Below are 15,637 nucleotides of genomic sequence, written 5' to 3'. Positions count from 1 at the left end.
CCATGATGCACACGTGGAGGGCAGAGGACAACTTAATGGGATCAGTTCTTTCCTTCTGCCGTGTAGGTTCTGGGTCCTCAGGCTTGTGTGAAAAGTGCCTTTATTTTCAGAGACATTTTGCTAGCCTATTGCCTTGTTTTTATTTTTAAATATATTTTTAATGGGTGTGGCTATTTTATCTGTATGTATATGTACAACATGTGCACCTGATGCCCACTGAGGCCAGAAAAGGGCACTAGATCCTTTAGAACTGGAGTTACACACACTTGTGAGCTGCCATGTGGGTAGAGAGAATTGAACCTAGGTCCTCTGGAAGAGCAACCAGTGCTCTTAACCACAGAGCTATCTCCAGCCTTTATTTTTTCTATCTTAAACAAAATTATTATGACTATCATTATTACTGTGTGTGCATTTGAGTGTCTGTATACTTACATATGTGGGTGCCCCTGGAAGCTAAACGGGAGACAGATCCCTTGGATCTTAAGTTACAGACAAGATGCTGGGATCCGAACTTTGGCCCTCATGATAGAACAGCAATCACTTTTAAGCACCAGACCGTGTCCCCAGCCTGCTAATGTTGGGTTTTGAGGTGGGATCTCACTATGCTGGTTGCCCTGATTACAAACTTCTGCTACAGAAGTTCTGCCTCAGCTGTCCAAATATCAGACTGTAATATACTCCAGCATATACAGGTTATATTCTTTGTAAAATGAAGGTAGTCTTTTTCTTTTTCTTTTTTTTCCTTTTCTTTTGAGACAAGGTCTCATTATATAGCAAAGGCTAGTCTAGAAGTTACTGTATAGCCAAGCTGGCTTCAAACTTGAAATCTTCCTGCCTCAGTCTCTCAGAGTGCTAGGATTATAAATATGTGTCACTGTGTCTGGCTAGTCTTCAGAATTTTGATGGTTATGTGATATTTCATTGTTTGTATCTGACACTCGCCACTTTGTCCCTCGTTTAAAAACTTTATGTATTTTGAAATATTCATTTGAGTGTGCACGTGTGTGAGTGAGTGTTCTGGCTCCCGTGCGGAGGTAAGAGGTAAGCTTTTGAGAACTGCTTCTGCCCCTCCACCATAGGCTTTACTTGCTGAGCCATCTCACTGGCCCACATTTGAAAATCTAGGTTATCTGCAAGTTTTGTTCTGTTCTGCTGCCCAGTACATCCTTGGAGAAACTTTGGCAACCTCGGGTCTTCCTGGTTATTCAGTGTACTCTGGTCTGGTCTGTCAGCTTCTGTCTCTCTTTGGTAACTCCTTTAACATCAGATCAAAACAGCTGAGCAGATTAGATAGTGTTGACTCTGAGACAGTCAATCTGCTAGCTTCATTCTGATAGATTGACATATCACATCAAGAGAACAGAAGAGAGAAAATACAGAATAATGCCAGGTATCACATTAGTGAATGGGCTTTTAGTTCATAACATTTCTGGGTGGTAGGTAAATATTTTTCTCATTTACTAGACAGGAAACTGAAATAAGGAAAAAAATTTGCTGATACTCATTCAAGTAGTCACTGGGAGTCTCCTGGTACCCAGGCCCAAGGTCCAGTCAACCTCTCCATGCAGACCTGATGGGTACAGCCACTAGGAAACCTAGTGGGAAGGTTTCCAGAAGTAAACCAACGTAGGCATATCTGACTACTCAGCCCTGTCCAGGACTCCATCCTGCTACACCAAAGGAAGGATTACAGGATATTGGAGTAGCAACTTGTTGCAGCCCACTAGGTTTCCTAGTGGCTGTACCCAGCAGGTCTGCATGGAGAGGTTGATTGGACCACGGGCCTGGGTACCAGGTGACTGTAACTAGCAAGGGGGAGGGCTTTTGCTCCACCCCTTGGCATTGTTATAAATAGACCTTTGGAAGAAAGCTCTGGGCCGGTGGATAAGGATCCAGACCCGCCTGAGTTTATTCTGGGTTTTCTCTCCCTTCTCTGTGTCTAAGTCTCTTACTCCTCATTCCTCAAGAGTTCCTGGGGTAAATGAGTGTCGGGGCTGGTCCCTCACAGCAAATCATATGGCAAGTAGGCTGAAGTCCCTGGTACAGCAAATATGGAGGTGAGATGAAGCCTCAGCTAAACTGCAATGATACTTTCTTGTTGTTGTTGATTTGTTTTGTTATACAATGTAAATTTCTTTCTTTTGGCACATAATGAATTTACATTAACTTTTTAAAAAGTATTTATTTATGTTTATATGTGCGTGTGTGTGTGTGTGCATAGGTTTGTTTGCACCGTGTGTGTACAAGTGCCCAAGGAGGGCCAGGTGTGTCAAATCCCCTGGAACTGGCCTTGCAAGCCATTGTGAGCCGCTCCATGTAGGTGCGGGGAACCAAGTCTAGCTCCTCTGCAGGAGCAGTATGTACGCTTACTTAATCTCGCCAGTCCCATAGAATGAACTTAGGCAAAGTAGAATTTAGCCATGTAGTTGCTACAGAGTCAGGGTACAGAATTGGTCACTTTTTCCATAAGTCACTGGTTTGTTATTCTTTCACACTTTTATCTGCTCTTCCCACTGCTCTTCCCCTCTGGTTACCACTGAGCTGTTCTCCATCCTATAATGTCCTAGAATTCATATCAGTGGAGTTAAATGGTGTGTGTAGCCTTTTGAGTCTTAGCATACTGCATTTCTGATAGGCTGCTCATTTATTGTTCTGATACAATTTTGCTTTCAAAATGTGCCCTTATTATTTCCAACTCCAGTTCCAGTTCTGTAAACAGTGGTTTTCAGCTAAGACATGATTAAGTTATCGCTTCAATAGATTTCCCTGGTAAGAAGGGAAACTAGAAACAAGCACATATGACTTAGTTATCTCCCTGCCTCTTGCATTCAGAAAGCCACATGGAAAGTTTGCTACTGACTGTGACCTTCGGCAGCTTGAAAACAGAACAGCTGTTAGCTTAAGGGAGTGGAAGGCATGAATGTTCTTGGCCAGTTGGCACTGTTCTCACGTGCTTTTCTGGAAAGGAAACAACAGGTGTGAATAAATAGGTGAGCACTCTTCCCTCTCCTCCTCCCCCAACAGCCTTGGAAATTCACGGCTTTGCCTTTGTTTTCTTGTGATCCTGTGGATTGAATCTGAGGGCCATACATGTTACCCAGATACTCTACTACTGATCATATCCTCAGCTCCACCTCTGCATCTTTCTAAAAAGCTGTTTAAGTATATACATAAAAAGGTCATAAGTATGTGAATGAACTAAAATATTGCAGTGAATTGCCAACTCAAAACCATAAAATGCAAACAACAAATTACCCCCCCCCCCCCCAAATAAAACCCCACAAAACACCAAAACCCTTCTTTGGTAAGTTTCATTTAAACACAGACTGCCTTTTCTCCCTTGCTTTCTCTCTTTTGTCCCAATGAAAGACAAGGGGTGGAGTGCTTTTTGTAGTAGCCAAGCAGCTAAGCCAGAAAGCAGGTGTCTCAGAGCTGAGGGTGCCTTGTTCTTTGCCCCTTGCCTGTTCACTCTCATCTCTGACCCAGGGCTCTGTAACACTGGCCCCTCTCACCTGCCCTTCACCTCTACCTACTGCTGACCCTGTTCTGAAGTACAGCTGTCACCGATTCTCCTTTGGTCAAGAATACATGGATGTGGAGGGCCAGCAAGATGGCTCGGTGGATACAGGTGTTTGCTGTCAAGTCTGAGGACCTGAGCTGGAGCCCCAGAACCCATGTAGTAGGAGAGCATCATCCTGCATGTTGTCCTTTGACCTCCATACACGCTCAGAAATAGCACATAACAGTTGATCGGGAGGAGGATGCTTCATGTGACTCTGGAAAGAATTTGTAACCCTGTTTTTGGAAAGAAAGTAAGAAACTGTATTTTGTCAAAACTGAATTGGACACAAAAGAACATTCCTTAAGGTGGGAATGAATAGAACTTTCTAAGAGCAACTCCGATAACACAAAGCAGTAAAGAGCCAAAAAATTTACTTCTGACCTTCAGCAGCTAGAGGAGGAAATGAAAGGGTTGCGGAAGCACACTTCACAATCTGGACTACTAGAAAAATGCAAAAATGTGCACACATGGTGAGATTTACATAGCCGATTTTCCCCCTATGGAATGTGTTTCTTACATGTGAGTTTTATTTATCTCCTTTTTCGGTGAAACATTAGTCTAGAAGCAACTTCCTGACTGTTTAATATTGTAGATTTTGCAGAGGTTTTACAATTCCTTTCCATTGTTTGCAGTAGAGTACTTGGGCATCAAGAGGGCCGCTTAGCCTGAGTGTGGTAGAGTAGCTGTCCCAGGGTCGCATAGAGCATGACCACCTCCATATACAGACTGGTCAACAGAAGAGAGGTAGGTTTGTGTGGGTGCGGAGCTGCTCAGGTTTACCAGGTTATAGACTGAAGGTGGGTTAAGAGAAAAGGTCTTCCATTCTTCCAGGAAACCCATTCCCTGGTGGTCAGACTCTTCCTGGAGGACAGCTGGAAGTATGAAGTTGATTGTTTACTTGTTAGGCCTTACTTTGAAGCAGGATTACTATTTGTTCTTCAGCATCTCATGTGTAGGTCTGATTTTTTTCTTTCCTGCAAGAGGCTGTAGAATTCTGTTTTGGGGTGGGTCAGTCAAGAAGATGCAGTTGGGTCCCTGACTTGTTTTTCACTGGGAGGCCCCTGCTGAGAAGCACTTCCACAGCACTCACAGCTGAGGCTTTGTTCAGAGGTGATGCTGGGCTCCGCAGACATTGACTTCAGGATTCTGGGAATTTGTAAATTATAAGGTTGCGTTAGTAATTAACATGGCTCTGTTCAGTCTGTTCATCTTTGGTAGCAGTTTGTTTTTGTGGAAGAACAAGCTTGAGAAACAATAGTGTATGGAAATGAAAGTGTTCCCTTACACACACACACACACACACACACACACACACACACACACACACACGATATTGCTGGAAATTAAACCAAGATTTCATGTATGCTCAGCAGGTACTCTGACACTGAGCCATACCTCTAGAATATTCTTGAGTTTCAGATTGTTTGCTGTGTTAGTTTATGGTTTCTTTGAACTTGCACTTTTTTTTTTCCTTTGGTTTTTTGAGACAGGGTTTCTCTGTGTGTAACTCTGGCTTTTCAGGAACTCACTCTGTAGACCAGGCTGGCCTTGAACTCACAGGGATCCACCTGCCTCTGCCTCCCAAGTGCTGGGTTCAAAGTCATATGCCACCACACCGTGCTTGAACTTGCACCTTTTTAAAAAAAATTTTTAATTTAACTTTATTTTATGTGCATTGGTATGAGGGTGTTGGATCCCCTGGAACTGGAGTTACAGACAGTTATGAGCTGCCATGTGGGTGCTGGGAATTGAACCACGGTCCTCTATAAGAGCAGCCAGTGCTCTAAACTGCTGAGCCATCTCTCCAGCTCCGAACTTGCACCTTTTAAGAAAGGAAAATTATGTAAACCTTTTCAGGATATTGTTACACAAGATCACCATGGGCTGCAGAAGGTTTTTTTTAAACCAAAGTTTCGAAGAGAAGGAGTGGTTGAGTTGGGAGCGCCCTAAAGGGAGCTGAGTGTCGGGGTGACTGAACAGCAGCTGTGGCCCCAGAGTAGGGGTTAAAACCCATAGTGAGCCTGCTGGAGGGAGACAGAGAGATAGATAGCTGCCTGTCTCTGTGCTTCTGTCCTCTGGCTCCGGCCAGTTACAGCCTCTCCGTCCCTGTTGGCTGAACCTAACTGAAGGCAGAGGGGAGAGAGTTGTAGGTTATCTGTGTTCAGCCGCCCATGCTGAGTGAAGAAGGGAGGAGGTGTACTGGGACTATATCTGCTGACTATTAAAACCTGCTTTCTGACAGTAATGTACACGTGAGCTATTGCAAATGAGTTCTCTTATGGAACTTTGAATGAGAGAAACGTGTCTAGAATTATTACTAGTGTCAAACATAATGTCTGTGGGGACTAGAGAGATGACTCAGTGGCTGAGAGCACTTGCTGCTCTTGGAGAGGACTCAGATTTGATTCCCATCACCCACATGGTAGCTCACAACCATCCGTAACTCCATTTCCAGAGGATCCAGCACCCTCTTGGGTATCAGTCACATACGTGGTATACATATGTACATGCAGGCAAAATACGCCTACATATGCAACAAATAATTTTTTTTTAAAACTTTTAAGGAACATATTTATATTCTTTAGATATTAAGGAAAGAATTGCTTGCCTCATGAAAATTTGTTTAGAGAAGACTCTTCCTGTAATACTGATTTGAACATGCAACTCTCCATCACTCCCTTAAAATATTACCATTACAAATAATCTCTATAGCAAATAAAGGATCTTTTAAAAAATGTATATTTTGAGACAGGTTCTCATTACATCATCCTGGCTGACCTGGAACTCACTGTGTAGACCAGGCTGGCATTGAATTTACAGAGACCCTTCCATGCTGCTTCCAGGGTACAGGTGTGCTCTGTCACATCCCAGAAAAAATATTTATTTTTGAGATAAGATCTTATTGTGTAACCCAGGCTGGCCTTGAACTCATGATTCTTCTGCCTCAGCTCCTTAAATTCTGGGAACTGTAGGCATATGCCACCACGTACAAATAGAGGTATTTATTCAGAGGGATGACTCTGCCCCTTTCCCCCCCTCTCTCTCTGTCTCCCTGTAATATGTAACCTTTATGAACAGTAGGGGAAGTCCCTGTACTGTACCTTGAAGAAAAGGATGTTTTTATAGTAACAGCTCACACAGCAGACATGAAGGGAGGGGGAGACATGTTGAGCAGAAGAGTTTCAGTGGGAGGAGGGCGGGGAGGGGGAGTAACTAAACCCCATGGTATATGTGCTGGAACTGTCAAAGGATAGAAAGTCATTTTCAGAAAGGAACACTGTCGAATTAACAGCCTGCCCTTCAGACCCCGTCGTCTCTTCTGAGACCTCGTTCTCCTTACTGTGGGCATTCGACAGTCTGCATTTACCTAGCTAGCTGGCTGTGCGGCACTCCAGCTTTGGCTTTTGTAGTCTAGCAATGTCCTTCTCTAGTGTTCGTGTTTTCAGAGAATGGTAGTACATGCTGCTAAACAAGGTAGACACATCCCCTGCCCACTAGGGTGTGCAGCCAGCCAGCCAGCCAGCCAGCCAGCCAGCCCTCTCTTCTTCCTCCTTCTAGAGTCTCTCTTCATGGTTTTATGAAGACCATTAGTTCTTGACTGATCGCTCTGTTATTCTTGACCTTATGCTTTCTCTGAGAACTGTTTTATCCTCTTTAAGTTATAATTTCGAATGCTTACCCATCTCTATCCTGAAGTTTCTTTATTTAGCTCTTTAATAAAATGTTATTCAGTTCTAACTATGTTCCTGATCCAAAGGGCACAATAATAGTAAAAATAGTATCCGCTTTTAGAGTTGCTGAAAGATGTGTAAAAAAGCAGGATAATTGTTCACAGTGTCATTGGCCAGGTGAGGGGAGGGGCAGCTCTCACCAATAGAAGACGGAGACTCTATAAAGACACCCAGGGTTATGAATTATTGTGGGGGGCGGGAGGGACTATCCTGCATGTGCAGGGAAACATGCTGGGCAGATGCATGCCATGCCACACCGCAGCAGTAGTGGCCAGTAATGCACAACCCAGCGCTGCATCCACGTGGAGAGTTTATTGTAATAGAGAGATGAAGAGAAAGACAGGAAAGAGAGAGACAGAGAAAGAGAAGAGGAGAGAGAGAGAGAGGTTGAGGATGCCCACCTCCTGGGAGGAAAAGCAGAAGAGAGAGAGAGGAAGGGGAGGAGTTTTTCCTAGAATGAGGCTTTTACGCGAGGATGCAGGGCGGAGCTGAGGGGTGGGATTCCAAGGGGCGGATCAGGATATTAACCCCAGGGTTTCAAAAGCATAGTAGTTCAGTGTGATTGGAACCTTCAGGGCTGTGAGAGGAGAGGGAGACAAGGCTGACGGCCAGTAGGAAGTGAGGGAGAACCCAAAGGCAGTAAGGACTCTCAGGACTGAACTCACGGGCATTCACCATGAAGAAAGTCCTCCTTACAACCTCACGTTTCTACCGTAGGACGACCATTCTCTACTCCAGACTCTGAAGTGTCACCTTCCAGTCTGCCTCTGCAGTGTGAGCAGCCTTCAGGGTGTGTCGTCCTGTCCCCACGACGTTATTCCTTTTCTGTTTTCATAGTTGACGCGATCACTCAACTTCTGAATCATTTCAAAGTTGTGTTAAATATTTCCTTGTCCTCTTTCGCTGCTTTAGATGTTCATTTCTAAAATACTTATTTACTGTGTTACTGACTTTGACCAAAAGAAGACTGGTTTTCATTTCCTACAAGGTAAATTCTTTCTTAGACCAGTGTTTTAAACTCAAAATCCTTTAATAAACACAACCCGAAGCCCTCAAACTTTCAGAATTCAGAGATAATTAGCAGCAAAGATGTCCCTCTAACTGTGAGGTTCCATCATGAGCAGATGTATTTACTGAACAAGCATTTTTGAAAAGGACAGACCTACTGCCTCCAGTCTGTCTTCCTCAACACAGTTCTAACCTTTTACTGCAGCAGGATCCCTTGTATCCATAGGAGAACATGTGCACACTGACTGGGGAGTAGCCGGGATTAGAACCCTGGCTGTCTCCAGGACATCATCCTTCACTTTAAACATAGTAAGTAAGTAGTGAGCAGTGGGACCCTCACAGAGTCGAGATAAGGATTGAGTTCATCTGTGTCGTCCGGTGCTCGGCATGTGTGAGCATGAAGTGTGAGCATGAAGTGTGGAGAAGTTGTCTTGATGGGATGGACCCCTTGTTCATTCCCTCTGCTCTTGTTGCTGCTGCTCTGGTGGCTCTGGTGCTGCCCTTGCTGCCTCCTGGGCCTCCTGCTCCCCCCCCCCCCCCCCCCCCCCCGTCTCCCGCTCCCCCCCAGGCCTCCTGCTCCCCCTGTTTGCCGCCTCCCCTTTGATGCTCTTTTCTGACTATCTCAGTTTATGTCAATCTCTGAATTTCTATTGGTACTTTTATACCATACAATCATATTTCTGTTTTTATGGTATATTTCTGCTTCTTATTTCTTTTTGGATGTGTGTGCAATAATAATAATTACTAGAATTACCATCACAGTCAAGACCCAGAACATTTTGTTACTCTCCCTTGAAAAAAGTCTGTGTTGGTATTTCTTTTTAAACGAGCTCTCTGATGTCCATTCTGTTTTTACACATACAGCCAAGATCTTCAACCTGTTTTGGCACAAACTGGTTTTCTGTACCCGGCCTAGTCTGGTGTTGCATGTGTAATGAGGGAGCAGATGTGTGGGTGTTTGAGTTGTAGAAAGCAAAGCCTGAGTCAGTGTAAATTTGAACATACTTGGAAACTGCCAGCCAGGTGACATGGCGTGGTGGGTAGACCTAGCTACTTGGGAGGCTGAGGCACGTTCAAGTTTAACACTATGCCATGTTAAAGTAGTTTTGGAGCCCTGCCAAGACCAATAAAGCCATTTGTTTTGTTTGCCTTGGGGAACAAGGGCTTGCTCCTTTCTGTTTTTATTATCAAATATACTTAAAAAAATTTTTTTTTCGAACTTCATTCTAATGTGAAACAGATTTTTACTTTTTTGTCCTTCAAATATTATGATGCTATTACTAAATTCATTTATGCTAGTTTGTCTTTTTCCTTAAACGTATTTAGGATATTAAGCTGTTAAATAGAAATTAATTATGGAATATAAAAGTAGAAAACTTGCCGACATTCTCGGCTTTATTTTCCTATGCATCAATTTTGCTCTTTTCCCTGGTGGCTTCTTTTCTGATTGTACCTAAGGTGAGAGGTCAATGCAGGCAAGAGGATCAGTTTTGAATGTGCAGCTGCTACGTGGTCCCATTAACCCTTCCACTGGATATCAGAGAATATCGATCTTTCTCCACAAAGGGTGGAGTTAAGATTTACATCCCGTAACCCCTTCTTCCTAAAGAAGTGAACTGAATGTAATTATATGTGTCTTTTTTTCCCTTCCCCAACAGCTTCCATGCCTATGGCTGTTCTAAATTTGGGCCACATATATCCATTTCAGAGAGGCTTTTTCTGTACTGACAGCAGCATCCAGTATCCATACCATGACAGTACCGTCAGAAGCATTATACTCATCATAGTGGGGCTTGGCTTACCCATCTCCTCTGTAAGTAAATGACCAAGCAGGTAGTGATGGGTTCTTGTGCTGGAGGTTGGATGAAGTGACGGCATTGGGGTGGGGGTAAATTCAAGCCCTACTTTTATTAGTGTTACTATGGAAAATGGTTGCTCAAGGAAAGAATTCCACTGTTTATTCTTAGAGCATCGTGATTTTCCAGTCAAAGGTGTATGCTACTTAAAACAGCTTGAAGTCATTGGACCAGCTCTTCCCAGGATGCAAATGAAGAGGTAGAGTCCCCCTACTGCCCAGCTCCAGTAAAGCTCTTTCAGGGCTGAGCCTAAACCAAGGTTCTGCTTTATCCTAACACTGTTGGCTGAGAATTGAGATCATAAAAAGATGTTACTTTCTAAATTTGAAAAGATAAACAGAGAAGGATTGTAAGTGAAGTCTACAGATTACATGAAGACTATCACTATTTTAAAGTTGTGGTATTTGAGATCACCAAGTTCTAGGATTAGGTTTTAGTGTTTTAGGTTACTAGAAACTTCCATCCCATGTTAGCATTCACAGACTGAGTTAAGACAGCCACTGGGGATGTTGTGCCTACTTGCTTTCTACTTGGTCCTGATTCCTAAGCCTCGCCGTCTGTCTGTGTCTGTCTAAGATGGGTGTCATGTAGTCCATGCTGGTTTGAGACTTCTGGTCCTGTTTCTGTTGACCAAGTCCTGGGATTCAGGCAAATGTCTTTTTATCTGACTTGGAAATTGAAGAAAAGGAGCAGAGCAAAGATTGACCCCTTGTGTGTCTTCGAGTGCAGCAGGTCACTGTGTTTTTCTCCTGTGTCCTCCTGGGTCTTGTCAGCTCAGCTCCTTAGGTGTGTCTCAACTCTTAGAGTCTTGTCAGCAGCCTTGTTCTCCAGCAGGACTGGCTGCCTCTTTCCTGATTTTTAATAAGCTATATATATATATATATTTTTTTTTTTGCTTTAGCAGTTCATGAATCTGAATTAAGTTTGTCTTTTTCATTGTAAGTTTTCTTCTTCCCTGAATAGTTTTCAAGTGTGTAGCATAAGTTTTCCTGCCTGGCCCACAGTCAGGACAAATCTCTCTCACCTGCCAGTCCCACAGCCGCTCAGACCCGACCAAGTAAACACAGAGACTGATATTGGTTACAAACTGTATGGCCGTGGCAGGCTTGTCCACAGGCCAGTCTGATCTGGGCAGTCCCTCACTTGAGACGCCCTTCTCAGGTGTCCCCTGGCTGTGCCAAGTTGACAGTTAACGCTATCTAGGACAACAGGAGAGTCTAGTCTTTCTTACTCCACTTTAGAAAAAAGGGAAGTGAAGGCTTATGCATTCATAGTCATTTGCTTGTTTTCTGTTTTTAATGTGATTTTGAAAACTAGCTGAGGAAGCTACAAACTTTGCCTTTGGGTTTTTTTTTGTTTTTTTGTTTTTGTTTTTTTTTTAATTTAGGCCCTAGGAAATTGGCTGAATTTGTGATATTTGCTTTAAACGATAATGTTATTTTTAAAGACAGAGTCTCTTATATCTCCAGCTGGCTGCCATGTAGCTGAGGTAAAAGTTTTTTGGTCATTAAAAATAATTTTGCCCTTGGGTGTACAGCAGGGGAGGGTTAGGTAGATCCATGAGAAGATTGGTGAACTGGACTTCATTAAAATAAAAAAAATTCTGCTCTGAAAGACACTGTTAAGGAGTTGGTACAGGTGGTGGTGGCACATGCCTTTAATCCCAGCACTTGGGAGGCAGAGACTCTGTGAGTTCAAAACCAGCCTGGTCTGTAGAGTGAGTTCCAGGACAGCCAGGACTACACAGAGAAACCCTGTGAAAATACAGAAGGGATGGGGGGAGGATGGAAAAGAAAAGAAAAGAAAGAGAGAGAGAAAGGGACACACAGACAGGTGTTTTGGAATGCTTTTCCCAACCCAATGGAGGAGCACAGTTGAAGATCCACTAAGATCTTTAGAAGTCAGCACTGAGAAAACAACCCAAGCTGGGTGTAGTCCTGGGCTTGGGAAGCTAAAGTGGGAGCATCTCCAGTTCACGGGGGTGGTCGGGGAGAGCTAAAAGGTGAGGGGTGAAAAGAAAGCAACCCAATTCAAAGTGGACAGGTGGTCTGAAGAGAAAACCTCAACTAGAGAAGATAGACCAATGGTAAATCAAACTGGGGTTCCACCGTGTCCCCCAGAATAGTGAAAATTCAAGACTGGTGATGCCAACTGCTGCAGGAAATGGTATAGGTACTTTGGAAGACACTTGGGCAATTTCTTATGAAGTTAATTTAGTCTGACCATAGGCTTCAGCAATTGTGCTCCTAAGCATTTACCACAAGAGTTGAAAACTTCTGTTCACATTAAAACAAAAACAACAAAACAACTGCACACATGTGTCTGTAGCACTTTTATTCATAATTGCTCAAACTTAAAACTAAGCAGCATGCCTTGAAGTAGTTGAATGGATGAATGAACTGTGGTATTGGAGTATCTCACACATGGAATTATTCATATCTGGTGACACAGAAACTAGTGGGCTGGGGTGTAGCTCGGTGCTACAGCACTTGCCTAGCATGGGCGAGTCCTGGGTTGTGTCCTTAGGACTTCAAGAACAAAACAACACAATCCAAGGACATATGCCATCAAACACATAGGGAAGAACCCTACGTGCATATTGCTGAAGACAAGAAGGCAGTCTGGAAAGGCTGTGCATTTTGTGATGTCCACCGTGATATTGTGGAAACGCAGGACTACAGAGCTCGTGCAGAGACACGTGGGGAGAGGGGAGGATAAAAGGAGCACCCAATGCAGAGGGTGTTTAGGACAGAAATGATTCTGTGTGATAGATACTGTGATGGTGGGTGCTGGCCCTGTGTATGCGTCAATGCACATAGAACTAAGAAAGAGCCCTAAAGGGAACCACGGGCTTTAGTTATTACCAGTGTGCTAATATCAAATGTGCTGGAGCAGTGTAAGGTGTTTATACGACAAGCGTGAGTGCTGAGAATAGAGAGGTTGTGTATGGGAGCATTTATTTTCTGCTCAGATTTAAATAAATGCTTTAAGAAATAAAGTGAGGCTTAAAAACTGGTTGAGCACCTGCCTGCCTTATGGAAAGTCCTGGGTTCTATCCCTACCATTACCAGTACACATACATATACATATATACAGTGAATATTAATTTTAAAATATATTTATTTAATGTTCTGATAGTCTGATAAAATGTCAGTGTTGTTTTGTTAAAGAAAAGTAATGATTTTTACAAAATATGGTCAGTATTATTAATTTCTAGGAGTAAGATTATCTGATAAGATAGCAAATGTATGTTTTAGAGTTTTGCACAATTTGTTAACTAATTAAAAATTACAATTACATTTATTTAGTGTGCATATGTGCTTGGTGCAGATGCTACAGTATGCATGTAGAGATTAGAGGACAACTCGGGAGAGTAGGTTCTCTCTTTCCACCTTGTGGGGTCAGGAATTGAACTAAAGTCATCAGGCTTGGCAACATGTGCCTTTACCCACGTAGCCATCGAGCTGGCCCTATTGATTCATTTAACATAATATTTATTCCAACTGCAGGCTATTGGTTCTTATATTCCCCGAGCCTACCCTAAAGGCCTCATGCTTCTTAGGAGAGCATTCTACCTCTAAACTCTAGCTCCTGGACCTAATAGTCCTTATGAAAGAGGAGTGGTTGACAGCTTAATAACTGTATATACTACTGTTTCTTAAAACTTAAAATTTGGAAAACATAGTGGTACTTAGAAATTAAGTTTTTAACAACAGTTTTGTGTTTTTACATTTGAACACTCCTGCTCCAGAGGACTATAATATTGTGACATTTATTTAAAAAAAAAAAAGTGTTGTCAACTGTGATGGCACATACCTTTAAATCCCAGCACTCAGGAGGCAGAGGCAGGTGGTTCTCTTTGAGTTCAAGACCAGCCTGTCTCAAAAATTGGAGGGAAAAGGTGTGGGGGGTATTTAGTGCATTTGATATATGTAGGCGGGACATTTCTCTCCCGCCTTCCTGTTCCCAAATACCTGGCAGCCACTTCTTAAATAATTGACTCTGAGACTTAATATTACTTATAAATGCTCATCTGGGGTAGCTCAGGCTTATTACTAATAACTCATAATTCTTACCTATGTTTTGCCATGTGGCTTGGTACCTTTTCTCAATCCGACATTCTCATCTTGCTTCCTCTGTGTCTGGCTGGTAAGTCCTGACTCAGCCCTTCCTTTTCCCAGAATTCTCCTAGTCTGGTCACCCCACCTATACTCAATCAGCATTTTATTAAACTAATTCGAGTGACAAATCTTTACTGTGTACAAGAGCATTATCCCACAGCAGATATAAGAAGCCATTACTATTCAAATGTTGTACAATAGACCTCTACTACATTAAAAAACCTTTTTGGCTATCTGATAAGTAAGGTAAAAGGTTGAATTTGGAAGCATCTGTAGTGAAGATTTTCTCCAAATATAGACCCACAGTCTAAATCTAAAGCTCTGGGAACCAAAACTTTTAAAATTAATTCAATATTATATAATTCATATGCCTTAAGCAACATCCCTCATCAGAGTCTACGTTGGACCTCATAACCAGAAACAACGATATTTACCCAGTGGATCATGACTAGTTAAAGCAAATGGGGTGAAGCTTGTGGTTGTCCCATCGTCTGTTCAAGTCAGGTTTGACAGGAGACGATTTCAGATTGAGTTTGGTGTCGGCTGTTTGGAAAGAACTGAGGTAGGTTGGTGAGAGGCCTCAGCAGGTGAAGGCACTTGCTGCCAAGCCTGATGATCTTCCTTAGCGTAATTCGTTATTTCCTTTAACTACTTAAGATCCCCAAATCCCTTTTTGTTGAGAAAGACTATGGCTAAAAGTTAGTCATGGAACCACTGAAATGAAATTACCCCTTGTGACTAGAGTGTAGGTTGTTGGAAGTCCCAGGAAGTAAAGATATGGCACACAGTGCTTTTGAATATCCTTATGTGTGAATATAGTGTCCCCAAAAGAATTCGTCTTAGTTAGGGATTTTATTGCTGTGAAGAGACACCATGACCATGGCAACTCTTATAAAGAAAACATTAGTTGGGGTGGCTCGCTTACAGTTTTAGAGGTTCAGTCCATTATCATGACAGGGAGCATGGCCGAGTGTGGGCAGATGTGGTGCTGGAGCTGAGAGTGCTACATCTTGCAGGCAACAGGAAGTTGACTAACAGACTGAGGGAAGCTTGAGCAAAAGAGACTTCAAAGCCTGCCCCCACAGTGACACACTTCCTCCAACAAGGCCACACCTCCTAATAGTGCCACTTCCTTTGGGGGCCATTTCTTTCAAACCACCACAGAAGTCATTCATGAAAGGTTTCAGTATTTTCCATAGCTAGAGATAGCTGATGTTGCACACACCACGCTCTCTAGAACGCTACTCAGTACCAGATGGGGACCAAATTCCTGTGGACTCCATCTTTCAATAATTTTAAACAAACCGAAAACCCACTTTAATATTTTTTTGTTAATGATTTTTAAGATTTTTACATTTA

At 42.9% G+C, this 15,637-nt stretch overlaps 1 protein-coding gene across 4 annotated transcripts in view; it reads left to right on the top strand.

Moving 5' to 3' along the window:
- Plpp1 (phospholipid phosphatase 1) overlaps positions 1-15,637 on the top strand; it is a 60,271-nt gene that overhangs the window by 20,048 nt on the left and 24,586 nt on the right. Inside the window, exon 2 of one of the 4 annotated variants that reach the window (XM_059276738.1) lies at positions 9,960-10,114. The exons of 2 other annotated variants lie outside the window; for them this stretch is intronic. In XM_059276738.1, the coding sequence (XP_059132721.1) occupies positions 9,960-10,114 (155 nt within the window). Of the gene's footprint in view, positions 1-9,959; positions 10,115-15,637 lie in introns of those variants that run through there. One more of the 4 variants, XM_059276741.1, reaches the window with a different exon arrangement.

The sequence above is a fragment of the Peromyscus eremicus genome, chromosome 11, assembly GCF_949786415.1.
Source record: "Peromyscus eremicus chromosome 11, PerEre_H2_v1, whole genome shotgun sequence".
In the NCBI taxonomy this organism is placed as follows: Eukaryota; Metazoa; Chordata; class Mammalia; order Rodentia; family Cricetidae; genus Peromyscus; species Peromyscus eremicus.
The sequence above is the reverse complement of the archived record's forward strand: the minus strand, read 5'-3'. Positions and strand labels throughout refer to the sequence as shown.